The following is an 18,279-nucleotide window of genomic DNA, read 5'->3' as shown; positions in this document are numbered from 1 at the left end:
AAATATGAAGAGGTAATAGTGGAGATTGATGAAAGTGCCTCGAAATGTGTTGAACGAGTCCCAATATTTGCTGCATTTCATTTGCATTATGTGAGATTCTCGATGTCAATTTCAATTGAAATTAACCCAAGATACATCACATAATGCAGGTAAAACATTAATCGCATAGCATCCAGGTGCAACGTGGCTCGAGTTTCATGGTTAATTAATGTTATTCTTGATCATGATTGGCTCGAGATTGCCTCGAGTTTTAAAACATATTACTAGTTTTGTATTTGTTATGCATGTTTTTTATGCCTCCAGGAGTGTACACGAGCCAAAATGGAGAAAAATTATGGACCAACCCAAAACATATGAGTTGACAAAAAGTTAATCATATCCATTCAATATGCAAATGTTAATCCAACCCAAAAAAATCCGGATTGGGTTTAGGGTTTTTTTTAAATCTCTCTATGATTTAGACAAATTTTCATATTATTTTTTAATATCTAAGGTGAACAAATTGTCATTTGATGTGCAAGGTGACATATATATATATATATAACAAAATTCATTAAAAAAAAAGGTTTACTTTTAAATTTTAGGTTTGTATATATATATATATATAATTGAGTTATGGATTTTAAGTTATGACTTTTCAAATATGGGACATGATTTTATAAATTAAATATTGAATGTAGTGACACGCATGTATGGACGAAAGGTTATTTTGGGTTAGGTTGCATGCACATGATAAGATCATGACACAGTTGAGCGGCAAGGTGCGCGTTTCGGTTGTATACAATGGTTTAGATTTGGATGATCGCGTACCAATATCTAACTTTTTTTTTTCAAGTATCTTTGGCTACATGATTCTTTAGATCAAAATCTAAAAGTTTTTTTTTTTAGATTCATGATTTTTTTTCAAGATTATTTGATGCATGATCTGTAATTTAAAAAAATGTAAAAGAAAAATGAAAGAAAGATGACAGAGGGAAAGAAAAATCTAAGAGAAGAAAGAAGGAAATGAAGGGCAAACCTATAGTTTTTTTTACTGTTACAGGAATCGTAAATATTTTGGTATATTGTTGTTATATTTGAGTTAATAACATGTTTTTAAAATATTTGTATATGTATTTAATATAATTTTGTTTTTTAAAATATAAAATTTCAATTATGTATATAATAAAAATGGTAAAATATTTACCAGTTATATTAGAAAATGTTTGAATTCTGTGGATTTGATATCCTCTTACAATACTAGTTATCAAATATTTAGTATTCATAATATTGATTGAGCAGGAAGTTTTGTTATAGTATTAGATAATACCTCCAATAAAAACACAAAAATGTTTGTTTTCGAACTTTATAGAATCGAAGAACAGTTTTAAAAACAGAATCGGATAGTGACAAATTCAATTTTGTTTTATTTGAATATTTGTTTCAAAATTCTGTAGCCATCATAGCCCCTTCCTCCAATTTACTAGCCACTTTCACCCGCCACACCGACCGCCGCCCCCGCCGTTTCCCTCACGCCACTCGCCGTTCATAAACGTTTGTAAGCTGTTTTGAGTTCGAAGGTTGAACGAATTTGTGATTAAACTATTCTTTCCCTCCAAAATTGGATTAGCATTTACAATTTCTCCTGCCCTTCCCTCTCTTCGCCGTTTCCCCACCACCGCCACTTTCATCCATTGGGCTGCCACCACCCTTCGATCAGGTAACCTAACATTATAGAAAATTGAAACAAAAAATTTCAAGTGAATAGAAGTTGTTTGTTAGCGTAGCAGCTCTTTGAGTTTTATTTGGCGGTTATCGAAACTCCACTACTCGTCTGATTAATAATCGGCAGCGGTGACAGAAAAATTCAGCCTTTAGTTTTTTATTCTGGCTAATTTCGTGTTCATAGCTTAATTTTGGGTAGTTTTTTGTTTGTTTGTTCGTAATATTGAGTGTCTTCTTTCCAATGGTGGCTACTTTTACATTACATATTTGGCTTGTGTCGTTCGTCCCTAAGAAACATTTGGGTTGGGGAAAGTTTAAGAACTCCAGGCACTGACTGCAGTTGTTTGGTGAACTATTTCTCCTCAATTTTGTTCCGAGAACCGCTCGGCAGGATTATTTTTGTAATTTTAAGTGCTTCTTTTTACTGTTAGATGTCATATTCACATAAATTTATTGTAGTTTCTAAATGCTATTGAATCATTCATTACGTTTATGTTCTTAAATTTGTTATTGTTTCTTGCTCAGAATTTTTTTTTCAAGAGTTTCCAGTAACCTGCATTTGAATGGAAAAGGAGGGGAGTAGAATTTCTGACTGTGAAGAGGTTCCTGGTGAAGTTATGCATGTTTTGGGAACGGAAAAAGAGGTTGTAGAAACAGGAGTCGAGGATAGAGAGGGGGAGGAGGAGGAGGAGGAGGAAGAGGAAGAAGGAGAGGAAGAAGTGGAGGATGAAGGAGAGGATGATATTGAAGAAGAAGATGGATACACATTCAAATTTAAGGCCGGAGAAAATCCATTTGATTTTGTTGAAGGAACAGATTTTAGTGTCCAACCATATAAAAAATTTGAGCGCCTTGAATATGAAGCCCTTGCTGAGAAAAAGAGAAAAGCTCTTGCAAATGGTCAAAGGTAAATTTTCTTCTATTTCTGCTCTTTCACTCCCTTTTTTTCTTAATGTTTTCTCTAACCCTCTTTTGGGGGTAGAACAATTCCCTTCCATAGACAGGATTCACTTGAAAAATGTACTGGAAGTATCTACGTGCGAAGGTTTTATTGAACTATATTGACAGCATGGTCCTACCTGGCACCTGCAAAATTTATAAAAATAATTTTAGTTACTGTTAAGTTGGTGATGAGATGATGGAATGTTGTGATGCAGTGTCAGTACAGAATTTATTTTTGTTTCTGTATTTTATGGTGGTTTACTAATTCATCCTTGTTTTATCATTTTGAAAATTTCAATTTGGAAGTGGTGCATTTCGCTAGTAAAAGGGTAGTTTTTCATTCATCCAAATGCACGAGCTAAAACAAAGCCTATGCTTGTGCCTACTTCCAACTAACAAACTCATATAACAAGAAACATATATCAGAATTGATATTGTTTGTGTATATTAGCTCAAACTAACCTTCTTGAATGTTCTCGTTCTTGCTGATTCTAAATTGCTTATGGTATAAAATTCATATAGTTTCCTTTCTTTGCCCCCTAAAAACAGTGAGAGAGCTGCAAAGAGAGGCAGGGTAGAAGACATTTCTGGTGCTAGCTTTGATGAAATTTTGGAAGCTATGAATTATGGGTCTAGGAGGAAGTTAAAGGAGGTAATGTGCATGCTAGTTATTTTGATTAAGCAGAGGAAGGGAAGCTTTTGGCTGTTGAAAGAAGTCATTTTGTCATCCCCTTCACTCTGCCATATCAAAATTCTTCACTATATTGGGCCTTTTATTTTTATCTTTTTATATTTTCTCTAATCTATTATCTATTCTAAAATGCAAGCTTGTCTGTGTCCTTGTAGCCTAAAAAAAGAGGTAGACGAAAAGGATCAAAGAAAAAACTTAATCGCGATGTTACAAAGTTGCTTGGTGATGCAACTTTATGTTATGCTCAAGGCGAGCACGAAAAGGTACAAAATCTTAGAGATGATCTCATTCCCTTTGAAGATTTCTTGTTAAGTCTTCACAACACAATGCCTACAAAGAGAACAAGCGAAGCAATCTTTTTTCTTTTCATATCACTGAATCTACTCCTCGAAACATTATGGTTGTAGGCTATATCTTTATTGCGCCAAGTTGTACTACGAGCCCCAGATTTACCTGATTCGTACCACACACTTGGACTTGTTTACAATGCAATTGGTGATGATGTAAAGGCCATGGGATTCTACATGCTTGCTGCACATTTAATGCCAAAAGATTCATCTCTCTGGAAACTGCTATTTTCATGGTCAATGTGAGGTCCTCTTCCACTATGCATATATTTTTAGAAGGTGACATAATGCTTTTGTCAAATCAAGATCAACTTTATTTATTACTTCATATATTTTGCAGCCATCTCTATATATTCATGTGTTCTGTCTTTACATTATCGATATAAGGAAGTAAAGGATGGACACAAAAGCCTGAGGTCAGGACATTGTCGTTGACCAATTGCATCTTAATTTTAAAGACCCTTCATCCTTGATTAGAATTAAAGGATGTATCTATTGTATATTTTACGTGACATGCATGATGCACCTAAGAAGTATAGTATAAGCTAATTTAGGAATTTCGGATATGTCCGTGTTCCTTTGAAGTCATTACTTTTAGTTTTAGTATGTGAAGTGAAGAAATATGATTTACAGCTTGTAGATATTTAACATGTGCAGTGACCGTGGTGATATTGATCAAGCAAGCTATTGTCTTTCTAAAGCAATAAAAGCAGAGCCTGATGATATTAATTTATTATTTCATCGAGCATCACTCTACCTTGAGCGTGGAGATTGTGAGAAAGCAGCTGAAACATATGATCAGATTCATCAACAATGCCTTGGTAACGTTGAAGCACTCATGACAGGAGCAAAGGTTTGATGTTTTATCTCCTAATTTTCCATTGGGTTTGACTTCCTTGGTCTTTAGCATTAAAGATTCCAAGATTATTATTGCATTAATTTGTACACGTTTCTCTTAGTTTTAAGAAACTGCTACTTGTTTTCTGCATGGTTTGTCTTTGGTGGATAAAATTTCTTAAACTATTTTCTCTTCTCAAGTGAAGCCTTGTAAACAAATATATATTTACAGAAAATATTGCAATCAAGACTTTGTAGTTCCAATCTTCTCATTAGCCACAATTCAATAAATTTTACTTTTATGTAAATTAATTAAGTTACCAATGTTATTCAATCCAATGAAACACAACGCCAAGTAGTTTTGATCTAAAATTCTACTTCCTAGTGATATTTGACTTCTTACAAGTTTTGTTGGAACCTAGAAAGTCTGAGGATGTGTTTTGCTGTTGTCTATTGTTTATTTCATCAGAATACAAGTCCACTCGTGTTGTCGTTTCGTAATTTCATAGAATGGGTTAATTGTTTCTTTACTTTTGAGCTTTAAATATTCTTGATAAGGAATTGTTTCTGATGCCCAGTTAGCTGGCTCTAATTGTGACTAAAATCTATCCCCTCCTCCCTGTTCTCTCTCTTTTTTCTGACTGTGTCCTGCTTTCCCTTGCTAGCTGTACCAAAAATGTGGTCATCTTGAACGCGCAATTTGCATTCTTGAGGACTACATCAAAGGGCATCCATCTGAAGCTGATTTAGATGTGGTTGATCTTTTAGCTTCTTTATACATGGGAAGTAAAGAATTCAGCAAAGCTCTTGAGCGCATTGAACATGCAGATAGGGTGTACTGTGCAGGAAATGAGCTACCTTTAAACTTGACAACTAAAGCAGGAATCTGCCATGCTCATCTTGGAGATTTGGAGAAGGCAGAGGTCAGTGTAGTCTTCAATGCATGACTACCTTAAGCGGTTAATATTTATATATCCATAGTGAGCAATGTTAGTATGATAGTTCATTCATTGGAAGTTAAGCTATAATATCTTTATTTAGTTGTTTTAAGTTGTCCATGGGCTGATTCTTCAGGCAGTCTTCATAGAACACTTTATATATAGATAGATGGTATAAACACAGAAACAAAACAAAACATCCTAGCTCACCGTTTAGAAGTATAACAAACAATAATTTCTTCACTACGAGATGTTTTTTGTGGTATGTTTTATTTATGTGGGCTTGGTTTTTTGTATGCTCATGTATTATTTTGTTTATTTTTCTCAATGAAAGCCGTTATTTTCATCAGAAAAGAAAAAAAAAATAGTATGCTTGGATGCCAACGATGGCCGGATTTAGATTAGATAAATAACTGGAGACATAGTTAGCCTTCTTTATTGGTGGGAAGCTGAAATAATTTAGTTAAAGGCTGTAAGCCATTTTACGTCTAGGTTTGTACTTATTTCTGGCTGTGAAAAAAATTATGTTAATTTTTTCTAAATCTTTTTAATTTAATTCTGTTTATCTATATCTGATTTATGATACACTTAGAAATTATAGTCAATAAAGTAATGCCCTTTGAGGGCTTTATGTGTTTTCTAAGTTTCTTATGGTGATGCAACATTGTATGTATGGCATGTTACACCATAGGTGGGGCCTGCTCTATTATGGTAGGTTGCGATTTTTATGTAAAATGATAATTTCTATAGCTTGCTCTGTATACTGGGATCACTTGGGTGGGAGTGATAATATGTCTGCATCTAGCTTGAGTTTGAAAATATTGTACTTACCACTTTATATTACTTCTAGTGCCTCTTTGCTAATTTGAGACGGGAAACTACCTATGATCACTCAAATTTGATGATTGAAGTTGCAGACTCATTGATGAGTCTTAAGCACTATAGCTGGGCATTGAAATATTATCTGATGTCCGAAGAAGTAAATGCTGGAGAGAACATGGTAAGCTGATTATGGTTTTCAGTTTTTCCTTTAAAGTGGGTTTTGTAAGGGTGGGGTGATGTTTTGACTTTCAGGTTGAACTGCTTGCATTTTTAGGGTAGTATTAGATGACGTTTTACATAATTCTAATAGATCTTCTTGTAAGTTTATGATTGCTATATCCACTAAGCATGCATGTCTTAGGCTATGTAATAAGAAATTCTCAAATTACTATTTGCCTTATTATGTATGCTGGATTTTCTTCAATCAATAATTTTTTTCCCACCAGTAATCTTCCTTTTCCCCCTGCATAATTGGTTCAACCCAATTTTCATACTTTGCCATGTTTCTGCATTACATTTCTTACTACTAAACTATATATTTGTAATTTATCATCAAAATACAACCAGTAATTCTTGTTTCGTTTCCTTCTCTTGGTTTTGCTTTATTTTGGTTTAATGATAAAATTGAGGATTGAACCTCATTAATTTTGTAGTTTCAATTAGCTTAATTCAATTAATTTTATCTAGTTATGTTTTTTGATCTTTGAAAGGGTTAGGATGTTAAGATTTATTTTTTTAATTTGTCTGAACATTGTTCCTTTAGTTTTCTTTTATATTTTACCATGATTAACAAGGCTTTACTTTTGTAACAGGGGATTTTATACCTAAAAATTGCCGAGTGTTACTTATCAACTAATGAAAGAGAACAGGCAATTGTTTTCTTTTACAAAGGTGAGGCAAAATTCTCAGAATGATTTGATTAATGGCAGCTAAAGCTTCTTTTTTATTTTTTGGTAGTCCAACATCATCTCATTGTTGATTTCAAATTGATATTTCTCTCTGTAATTTTTTCTTTTATCCATGTCATTCTCGGTTACTTGTAAGGAGGATGATATACTTTACTGAATTCACTTGTCTTTTTCCTTTTCTTTCCTTTTCTTGTTTTTCTGAAACAAAAAATGAACTTTACATGTTGAAAGTTACCATTAATGTCTGGAATTGAACCAAGTAAAACATGAAATTATATCTTAAAGAATCATGATTCAAACCTTACAAAAGTTCCCGACTTGTGTTAATTAGGATTGATTTATAAAAATAATAGCAAAACCTTCAGCTCCTTTCAATAAAAACTCTAGAAGAGGCATGAAACTTTGCTAAATCAAGCACCTCCCACCGATTTTTTGCCCTTTTGGTAAAATGCCAAACATTCCACATGGAAGATTGGACGACACTGGCCCATAAGAGAACTCTTACCTCTATCTCTTTGTAGTTTCTTCTTCTTCTTCTTCATCATCATCATCATCTTTTTCTTCTTCTTTTTTCTCTTTTATTTATTTATCTATTTTTATTTTTTGTTGCTTTATAAGCGATAGCCACAGAGAAAATAATCCACATTTTCCTCCAAAGAACAGTTTTAACTCCAAGATAACCTCAAAATTTATGGCAGTTGATACCAAATTTTAAGTTTCTCAAGTACTTGACAATTGTTCCTTTGCAGTGCTTCAACATGTTGAAGATAACATTAATGCTCGATTAACTTTGGCCTCCCTCCTTCTTGAGGAAGCTAGAGACAAAGAAGCCATTTCATTACTATCTCCTCCAAAAGATTCAAGTATGTGTTCGTTAAATAACTACCATGTGCTTTATCACTTGCAGGTTAAAAGATGGATGAAGTTAGCAGGTGTTTCTTGCAATGCTTATTAAACGATTTTGGGTACTTATGACTTTATGCAGACCCAACTAGCTCATCTTCCAGCAAATTAAAACCTTGGTGGCTCAATGAGAAAGTAAAACTGAAGCTTTGCCACATATACAGAACTAGAGGATTGCTTGAGAACTTCGTTGAGGTGATCTTTCCTTTGGTCCGAGAGTCCTTATATATCGAGACTCTTCAAGAAAAGGTAAATTCTTAGTATCTTAAATTCTTAAATAACCCCATCTTAATCTCACGTGGCCTTTGTTGCCCTCTTGTAGTTTCATTCCATCAATGAAATTTGATTTAGGTTTCTCATTAAAAAAGAAAAGAAAAGAAAAGAAAAAAAACCTTGTCCTTGCTCTGTCAGATTCAGAATTTATTAGAAAAGCAATTGATAGCGAAGGCCTATTGCCTTTGTTTTTACTTGAAAAGTATGTACCTTAGAAAAGAAACTGTTAGTGATATATAATTAAATTTGCCTTCAGCCACCAGCTTAAGCTTTTGAGTGAATTGGTAGTTTAAGATGTTATCAGAGTAGGTGGTCTAGGGAGGTCCTTTGTTCAAGCCCCTGCATTGTTGTTTTCTCCCCAATCAAAATTGATTTCCACTTATTAGGCCTTCCAAACATTTCAAGCCCACAGGTGAGGGGGCGTTAGTGATACATAATTAAATTTGCCTTCAACCACCGGCTTAAGCTTTTGGGTGAATTGGTAGTTTAAGAGAAATTAATAGCAAAAATCTTATATTTTGCATGTCCTATTTCTTACAGTTACTTGATTCACTGTCGTTTTTTGTTTCTTAGATATACCCAGAGTGATTTTCCTTATTAGCATGTAATAGTTAGGGCTATTATTTAATAATTTAAGATATTGTAGCCATTAAAAACTCTTTAGAGTCTCTCTCTCTCAAATTTCTTCACTGCATTTGTTTATTTTTATTTTTTTAAACCTTTTCCAATTCTAGATCCATGTCATTTCTGTAACAATAACTTGTTTGGGTTTTAGATTAAAGTGAACAAGAAGAAGCTTCCAAGGAGGGTTTTGCTCGAGAGAGTCAAAGTACTAGATGGACGTGAAACTGGCAACCTATTTCGTGGATTCAAACCTGTAGCTCCGAAATCAGATTTGTAAGTACTGAAGGTCTTGGCACTATATTGTAGGAATATAACTTTTAACACAAATTTTCTTACTTTCCTCAACAAGACTGATTTATGAACAATGTCCTTGAATGGGGATATGGCTCCTAGTGCCTATGGTGAACTAACATTGATTTTTTTGGACATTAGAGTAATTTTAACTTTCTAAATCACCTGGAATTCTTGATGAGATTGTTGGAATGTAAGGCATGTTTGGGAGTGGTTCAAGAATAGTTCAATTAACCATGAATTAATTTCCTACGAATTTCCTTTACACTCAATTGTTCTAAGGCCAGACATGTTGTCCCTTGAGATTAATCAAGGTGTGCGTAGCTTGGACACTTATGGGTATTAAAAAAATTTCAAATAACTTTTGCCAATTTCAAAATCACTAACATGTTTTAAATTATTCAAAACCAATTTTGGTGCTATGAAGATTGCATTTAGAAGTGCAAACTTAAATATTAAATTAATTTTTTGAGTGATCAAAGACATGTTTCAAAGTTAAATATTAATTTAATTCTTTTTTATAGTTACAACATCTCGGAGTTCAATCTGAATTGGAGTGCTTTTGTTTCCTATGCATAATTAGGGCATTTAGTTGAATGGTCTTCTTTTTCTGTTTTGTTTTGTTCCTTGTTGAATTAGATTGTTTTGGTTTATCAAGAATTGTCTCATTTGTTTTCCATGTTTTAATATCATAAGCTGTAAAGGCTTTATGTTAGCCTTGTTTGTCTTAGTTTGTTGGATACGATGAGCTAGGGGTGTCAACCTAGTTGAGGTGTGTGAGTGCACCTACTAATCTTTAGATTTTTTGCTCATTTGTATAATTCTCTTGTACTATGAGCTTTAGTTGCATTTTTAATCAATAAAAGAGACTTGTTTCCCTTTAAAAAAAAAAAGAATAAAGACATGTTTGAAAGTGAGCTTAACTTTAAACATGAAAAAAAATGGTTTTAACAATTTTAAAGTTACTCCCAAACATGCACATAGTAATATTACTACTATGGTTAGTACTGTCAGGCTCTTTCCCTGTTGGCTATAAATAGGTCTGGATGCTGATCGTTGACTTGAGTTTTTACTAAACTTGTGGTCACCAGTTCTAGACTTTTAGTTCCTGCCCTTTCTCCATTTTGTCAAGAAAATGAAATCTCTTGGTCATATTTGCAATGTTAAAATGGTTTATACTCTTATTTCGTGACTAGCATCTCCAATTTCACATCTGAAGTACTTCATTTGTTCTTTATGTATCAAGAAATAAGCCTGAAAGGTTTGTCAATATTTGGTCCTGACTAAAAACAGCTCCTATTTAAATCAACCCAAAATAAAAGAAAGAAGTCCTTTTTATGGCATCAAAAGGCAATGATTCAATTAAGATTTCAGTTTCCATAACCTTTGCTTCCTGGTACTTGTCTTTCTATAAATCCCATTTCTTTCCTCTATATACTATTTCAACATCCTTGCTTTGAAGGAAAGGATGTCTCTCTCCTCCTTTCCTTCTTTTCGTCCCTAACCACACTCCGGCTCCCTTTTTCTCCTCCGGCGTTTGTCATCCTTCTTCTCCGGTAAGTACCCTAGAGCCCAAATCTTCTTGTCCATCTCTGTTTCAACGACAGTTTGATTTTGGTGAAAATGGAAGTAGAAAGATGCAAAGTAGAGAACGCCCCTTAATGTATTTGGTTCGACAAAGATGCAAAGTAGAGAACGCCCCTTAATGTATTTGGTTCGACAAAGATTACTTCCATATAGAAGACGTGGAAGCTCGGAAGATCTTGTCATTATCAGACACTCAATTTAGATGTCTCTTGAAGGAAATTTCTGAATTCTTGTGTGACCCTAATAATGGTTTTCTTCTTCGAAACGGTTTTGATGATTTTGGAAGTACAAGGCTCTTAAAATTTAGGTCAAAATAGGTTGGGTTATCAGGTGTGTAGCTTGGAAGAGGAACAAAAATTTATCCTTCATCCATATTTGTTCTAGTGTCTCTTGACAGGGCTGGAAATCCTTTCACAAAATGTTGGAAAGATTCTTGATGAAGCATGATTATTCGATTTGGTACAACAATCATCTCCCGACCTCTTTGCAGCCTCCTTCCGAGTCATTAAGAGCAAGTTATGCAGAAAAGATTAGGCTTAATGGACCCTTTGTTCAAGATTTGGTAAACCAGAGCATTTCTTCCCACCTCAGATTTTCAAAGTGCAACTCAGTATTGGGTCATTAAAAATTCGGAAGTTTTAAAAGAAGATTTCAATAATCGATGGATTATTTCATGATTATTTGCGTTTGATGATTGGAGGGAAATTAGAACCTTGGAGGATCTTTTCAATAAAAAATGATCATTAATCTATTGTTTGCAGAGAATGCTTTGATTAAATTGGCTAAAGGATCTCTAGAAGAGTTTGTTGGAAAAGAAGAGGTATGGCAAGTAATGGGTCATTTTCATTTAAAGTTTGAGAAATTGAGTAAAAGTAAACATAGCAGACCATCAGTAATTGGAGGCTATGGAGGATGGATTAAAATAAAAAACCTCCCTCTTGATTATTGGAGCAATCAAACGCTCAAAATTATAGGAGATCATTTTGGAGGTTTGGAAAATATCGCTTCTGAAACGAACAACCTTCTAAATGTTTCCGAAGCAAAGATTCAAGTAAAAAGAAACCAATGTGGTTTTGTACCAGCTACATTAGAAACAACAGACTTTAACTGAGATAATTTTTTCTTACACGTTGGTGATTTTGAACAGCTTGAACCTCCTCCTTTAACCAAGGGCCATTTATCATTTGAGGATTTTTCAAACCCATTTGACTTGCAAAGATTAAACCAGGTTTTAAAGGATGAAGGAGTTGTTGATGATTCATTCTTCTCGGAGGGGGTGGAATATCTCAAATCAATCCAAAAAATTCCTTCATATACAAGGAATCCTTTTGAAGCTTTGAAACATGGAACTCACAAACTTTTAACCTTGCTGGCGCCGGCGCTGATTACCTTCCTTGAAGCAATGGTGATTTTAAATTTGGATTTCAAAGAAAATAGTGTGAACTTGGTTGGATTTGAAGAGCCACACTTAAGGAGAGAGAGTAAGAAATTTAGTTTTGAAAGGAACAAGAAAAAAGTGTTGAAGAGTCACTTTTAGGGGCCGTTTGGCCCTCAGATTATGAAGCAGTTTTTAGTCCACTCCATGTTTGTCCCAAGGATTATCACAATCCTAGGATTAGGACTATTCTACTTTTTTTCTTATTTCTCCTATTCCTCACCCCTCACCCCTCATCTCTCATATATGTCATTATTCCTTACTTTCCCAGACATAGATTATAATGACCCAAACTATAATAATCTGCACCCCAAACCCATATTATAATAACCCATAAACTATTATAACCCACAGACTATAATAACTCACTCCACGCCCCAAACGCCCCCTTAATGAAGAAAGAGAAAAATATGACTGTCTTCTTTTACAGCTGGAAAGTCACCTCAACCAGCCAACAGCCCTCTGTTTGGTGATCCTCCTTCCTCCAATCCTATGAACAAAAAGCTAAAAGCTGGAATTATTTCAGCTGCTATATTCCAAAAGAAACCAACAGCTGCTGCCCCTCTTTTCAACCCTTCATCTTCATCTTCAGCTCCAATCTCCTCTTCTTCCCTCTTTTCCTTATCATAAGGCTCCTGAGGAAATTTGAAAAGAAGATTTTTTCCAAGATCTTCCCACATTACCTCAAGCCATTTCCGAAGTATTTTATCCGGAAGAAGAAATCAAAGAAAATTTTGGCAGAACAGTACTTAAAAGCCCAGATTTTACATGATCAAGTACCCGTTTTGCTTAAGAAAAATACTGCCCGTTCTCATTCATCAGCTTTTCCAGCAGCTCCAAGCTATTTGTAGAGGCTAATCCTGATTTATTGGAAGTCAGTTGCACCCAAATTCAAGCTCCAGCCCATTTTTCTAAGTCTTTTTCTTATCATCCTAACTCTACCCAGTTTAAGTACTCTAAGTTCTCTTTGCCTAACTCGAAGGTAAAATTTCCGAAGGGCTCTCCAAGCAAAACCCCTTTCAATCAATCCAACAAGAAGTATGAGCCTTTTTTTGACTCTCCTTTCAGCGTTAGTAGTGAGGAATTGGAGCCTTTGGATAGGTCAATTGAACTTGAAAGTCAGAAACGTTTTGAGCCTCTAGAAACCGATCTCAATTCCCTATTTCAATGCAAGGAAGAGCCAGGATCCGCAAAGTTGCCGTCTGCTACTCGTTCTTGTCCTCGATCTTGCGAAATACTAGATCATTTAAAGTCAATAGGTTCTTATTGTGGAATTATTCTAATTTAATTCTTCAGCAGTTTAATGTATTTTCCTCGATGTAAGACCAACTTTAGTCATTCTTGGGTTTCCCTTTATATGGGTGGCAAGTAAATCCTTCACGCCGCTGCTGAATAGTGGAAGACTTCTTCGAGCTTCCTCTGGATTATGGATTAATTTGGTTAGGCAGTTTCAAGGCAGCCAGTTGCATCTTCTGGAAAGTTTTTAGTTTAAATTTAGTTCTTTATGAGAGGATTTTGCATTATGCTTTGTAATTAGATTTCTTGAGATATGGTTTTGTTTAGCTTGATCTCTTCATTGTTTAGCTTGATTTCTTCTATTTGGAAATTGTTTTGTAGCTTTTGTTGTAGAGATAGACTGAATTTTCTCTTTTATATTGCTCTTAGTACAATATTCTTGTACTTTGAGCTTAATAATAATTTAAGAGGCTTGTCTCTTCTTAAAAAAACATACTTGCTTTGAAGGAGCATATAAAAACTTCTGTCTTTATTTGAATTAGAACAAAAGCATCCAGAGCAAAGAGATTACTTCAAAAAAGGGAAAGAATCAAGGAAGAAAAGAAGGCTAAAGCACTGGCTGCAGGAGTCAATTTGAGCTATGATGATTTAGATGATGAACCAGCGGTAACTTTTTTTATTGTTTGCTCATTTTTATTGCATATGCTAGCAAAAATTCAACGAAGAATGCTTTTCTTTTCTCTGTGATGTCTCTAGCTACGGATGCACCGAGAATCCCCCCTGCCTAACCTTCTGAAAGAAGAAGAATACCATATTCTTATTGTCGATGTTAGTACCTCTGTTTTTTCTTAATCTTTATACTTTCCTCTTTGTTTATCATTCCATCACGCCAAATAAACATTGATCACGTATCTATCTTTATGCAGTCTCATTACCTACCTACCTTTTAATCAAATACCTAATGCTTTCCTTGTGATTTTTCATAGTTGTGCAAGGCATTGGCTTCCTTAGGAAGATGTTCTGAAGCTTTAGAGATTATAAGCCTAACTTTAAAGTTGGCTTTTAACTCATTATCGATGGAAAGGAAGGAAGAACTCCAGTTACTTGGAGCTCGTAAGTATTTTTCTCAAGTTACATCACTTTATTACATCTATTTTTCCTGTTGGCCACTTTGTTGGGTGAAGGCCTTGAATTATATTCTCTCATCATACCTCTCAAATTGCATTGTTTTAATCTCTGAACTTGAGGCATATATCTGCCTTATTCTCTCATTGTTAACTTCATGTTCACAGAATTAGCTTTCAGCTCAACTGGTACCATGCATGGTTTCAACTTTGCAAAGCACGTTGTTAAGCAGTACCCTTACAGCATCTCGGCTTGGAACTGCTATTATAAAGTAGCTTCATGGTATTTCAGTCTTTGATATTTTATCTGGCTTTGAACAAATATCTATCTGCATGTGTTCATGTTGTACTAAATTAAGATATCTATCTGCATTTGAGACATACTTTATTCCGAAACACAAAGGATATAAAAATTGCAGGGAGATAAGGAGGATTTTCTCCCGAACATGGAGGATACCTTTTATTCCGTTAATTATAGCTACTTAGGCAGAGTGTTTCAATGAGTTTCAGCGGATTAGGGCAGTCTACGGTTTCTTTCTTGCACACACAGTTTGGATTTGGTTGGGGGAAGGAGAGAATAGTATGGGTTCCTCGTTTAGATTCTGTCTTGAGTATTAATACTCTGGTAGCAAGGAACATTTAGAAAATTTCAATTTTTTTTTGTGAACCTTGGTATTTCAAACCTTAATTTGTTATTGGAGAAACAAAGGGCGGCCAATTTATACCTGAAAGTTCCCGACAGCTCCCGGCTCCTGGCTCTCTACTCTCCATACTTTGCAAGTCCTCATTCTTTTTTTTTTTTTTGGGGGGGGGGAGTGTGTTCTCGCTTGGTCACAAGAGTCGGCCCTCAAATTTTCTTTCTCGCAAATTTCACCCCACCCCAATTTCCTATCAAATTTGCTTTAATTCCATCACATTAAACCATTTGTTTCTATTTTGTTAGAATGTATATGAAAAATGCGAGGTGAGGATTCAAACCTATGATCCTAAGGAAGTTAGAGATCCTTCCTTTCTAATAAATTAACATCATTGAAACCATTTTATCCTTTAGTCAGAGTTTTGATCTATTAGTTTGGAAAAAGGAAGACTATTATTTACTCCACATGGACCACATCTTTTCTTTCTAACAAATTAGTACTTCCATAGGAGCATGGTGGTTTTTTCTTTTTTTCTTCCTCTTTTTCTTCTTAATGAACAAATTACTATATACTTGTGGCTTTCCTGTATTCTAGTTTGACGAACCGGGATTCAAGGCATTGCAAGCTTCTGAATAGCATGCAATCCAAATACAAAGATTGTGCACCACCCTATATCATTGCGGGGCATCAGTTTACCACCATTAGCCATCATCAAGATGCTGCAAGGAAATATCTTGAAGCTTATAAAATCATGCCGGATAGTCCCCTAATTAACTTGTGTGTTGGTAGGGTTCCTGTTCTTTAGGTCTCTTGTATAATAAGAACTACATAAAAAAATCTTAATTTGAGATACTTATTGCTTTATGCTTGCCACAATTTCTTCCTTGGCCTAAACAGGATCGTCCTTAATCAATTTGGCTCTTGGATTCCGCCTTCAAAACAAGCATCAGTGTGTTGCGCAGGGCTTGGCATTCCTCTACAAAAATTTGAAGCTTTGCGATAACAACCAGGTATTGGATAATTATTGTGTAATTGCACAAGTCGTGATGTTATATGGTTAAAAACTTTGGCATGGACAAGCCAACCAGGAAAATGGAACTGTGTGTCATTTAAGCTAGTTTCTTTAATTATTTTTTTAAAGTAAGAAACTAAGTGAGAAAAATGGAAGAATATACAAAGGCATTAAGAAAATGCGCAAGTTTTGGTCATAAACATTGTGATATCCAAGCTATGGTTATTAAAGTCATGATGCAAAAAGATATGCTGTATTTCCCATGGATGGAGAGCTAGATGTTCCAATAGCCCAAATAAAGGGTCATTAATTGGTTGGTGGTAGGTAGGCAGGTAATTAGAATGCGAAGACCAACCGGATAGTACAGTTTTGGGAAAAGTAGAAGGGAGGGAGTTGGCCAATGCCTGTAACTTGTATTGACAGTGCTGTAACTTTGCTGCAGCTACCAACAAATGGCATAGCTCATTTGGCTATCAGCAAAAAATGTGGTTGGTTTTGGTCTATACATGTCTAACCTAAGTGATTTTGGGTTTATAGTTTCGAACATATTGATCCAAAACCTGATTTTCCCACCATTCTTGCAACATGATGTTTGCGTTAATTATCTGCAGGAAGCCTTGTACAACATAGCTCGAGCATATCATCACATTGGACTGGTGACACTGGCAGTTACATATTACGAAAAGGTGCTCGCAACTTACCAGAAGGATTGCCCCATTCCAGAACTTTTTGGTGAGAATCGAAATATTAAACATCAGAATTCAGTCTATTGTGACCTACGGAGAGAAGCAGCTTACAATTTGCATCTTATTTATAAAGAGAGTGGAGCTCTTGATCTTGCTAGGCAAGTCCTAAAAGATCATTGCACATTTTAAGTACAAAGCATGTTTATTAGCAACAGCATAGAATGTAACAAAAAGAAAGTCTTATTTTATTTTGATATACATTGTACAAAGATGGAGGGTGTAGAATACGGTAGCACGTAAAAACTCGGATATATTCTTCTACGACCGAGTTTATAAAGATTCAGTTGAGTCAGTCCATTATGTATATATAACTATCATATCAATGCCGGAGATCAGTTATTAATTCAGCAGAATATAGTTTTATGTTTGTATCGGTAATTGAGGTAAATTTATTTTAGCCGAGGCCACAAGTATTTATCTCGTCTTCATTAAACATCAAACTTATCTTCTCTACATATAAAGTATTTGTCACGAAAAATTAAGTATCAGAAACTCGGTTCAGCTCGTGGCATTACACCATAAACATGGCTTCTATTAATGTTTTCATTAGGTCAGGTTTACAAAAATTGAAAATAGAATGAGTGTTAATAGGAGAAAATTTCTAGTTCTACAATGGTATAGAAAATTTTCTATACTACATTTGATGTTGGTCACTTAAGCATCTATTAAAAATGATGTAGGGTTAAATAATTAATTAATGTAATGTTTTAATGATGTGTCAAATAATCAATGAATGTAACGTTTTATTATAGCATATACACATTGAAATTAGATTTTGTTTGAAATTCTATCCACTTCCATTCCAAGGATCGAAAATTCTGATTACTTTTTCTGTCATTTTTTTTCTTTTCTCAAAACATGTTCTCTAGAAATAAATAACCTGAACGAAGCAACTTGAAGATGCAATTGCCTTGTAGGGTTGATTTTTTTTAACAATAGACCCAACCTTTTTATATCACTAAATTTTAAAGGGTGTATTAATTAAAATTTCAAACTAATAGTTAATTTTAGAGAAATGGTTAAAAATAGCAAATTTGACGATATTTATAAGTTATAGCAAAAATTTATATTCTATCAACAACAAACATTTGATAACTAGTGATATCCTTCGATTAATAAGAATCCAAAATTTTTGTAATACCTTATAAATATTTTAATTTATTTTTTTATTTTTAAAATTCTTTTTATTTTTTTATTTATACCCTAAAAGTATTTCAATAT

The 18,279-nt window shown here is 34.4% G+C and overlaps 1 protein-coding gene across 1 annotated transcript; it reads left to right on the top strand.

Annotated features, from left to right (window-relative positions):
• The first annotated feature begins 1,382 nt into the window (after positions 1–1,382).
• On the top strand, positions 1,383–17,436 carry LOC101211848 (general transcription factor 3C polypeptide 3). Its single transcript, XM_011654044.2, has 19 exons — positions 1,383–1,699; positions 2,230–2,611; positions 3,196–3,298; positions 3,493–3,600; positions 3,745–3,926; positions 4,342–4,537; positions 5,187–5,444; positions 6,310–6,459; positions 7,094–7,172; positions 7,939–8,052; positions 8,175–8,341; positions 9,141–9,262; positions 14,081–14,204; positions 14,295–14,366; positions 14,525–14,651; positions 14,831–14,945; positions 15,895–16,085; positions 16,198–16,310; positions 16,924–17,436. Exons 2-19 carry the CDS (start codon positions 2,268–2,270, stop codon positions 17,185–17,187), a joined length of 2,829 nt encoding a protein of 942 aa, XP_011652346.1. The 5' UTR covers positions 1,383–1,699; positions 2,230–2,267; the 3' UTR covers positions 17,188–17,436.
• The last annotated feature ends 843 nt before the right edge of the window (positions 17,437–18,279 follow it).

The sequence above is a fragment of the Cucumis sativus genome, chromosome 3 (assembly GCF_000004075.3).
Source record: "Cucumis sativus cultivar 9930 chromosome 3, Cucumber_9930_V3, whole genome shotgun sequence".
Taxonomy (NCBI): Eukaryota; Viridiplantae; Streptophyta; class Magnoliopsida; order Cucurbitales; family Cucurbitaceae; genus Cucumis; species Cucumis sativus.
This window is presented reverse-complemented; position numbering and strand designations above follow the sequence as displayed.

What these genes read in the sequence shown, in the direction of transcription:
- LOC101211848 (XM_011654044.2), top strand. Translation starts at nt 2,268, where the DNA reads ATGGAAAAGGAGGGGAGTAGAATTTCTGACTGTGAAGAGGTTCCTGGT. An exon ending in GCTCTTGCAAATGGTCAAAG is followed by an intron (nt 2,612 to 3,195) that starts GTAAATTTTCTT and finishes CCCTAAAAACAG; the next exon opens with TGAGAGAGCTGCAAAGAGAG. An exon ending in ATTTAGATGATGAACCAGCG is followed by an intron (nt 14,205 to 14,294) that starts GTAACTTTTTTT and finishes TGATGTCTCTAG; the next exon opens with CTACGGATGCACCGAGAATC.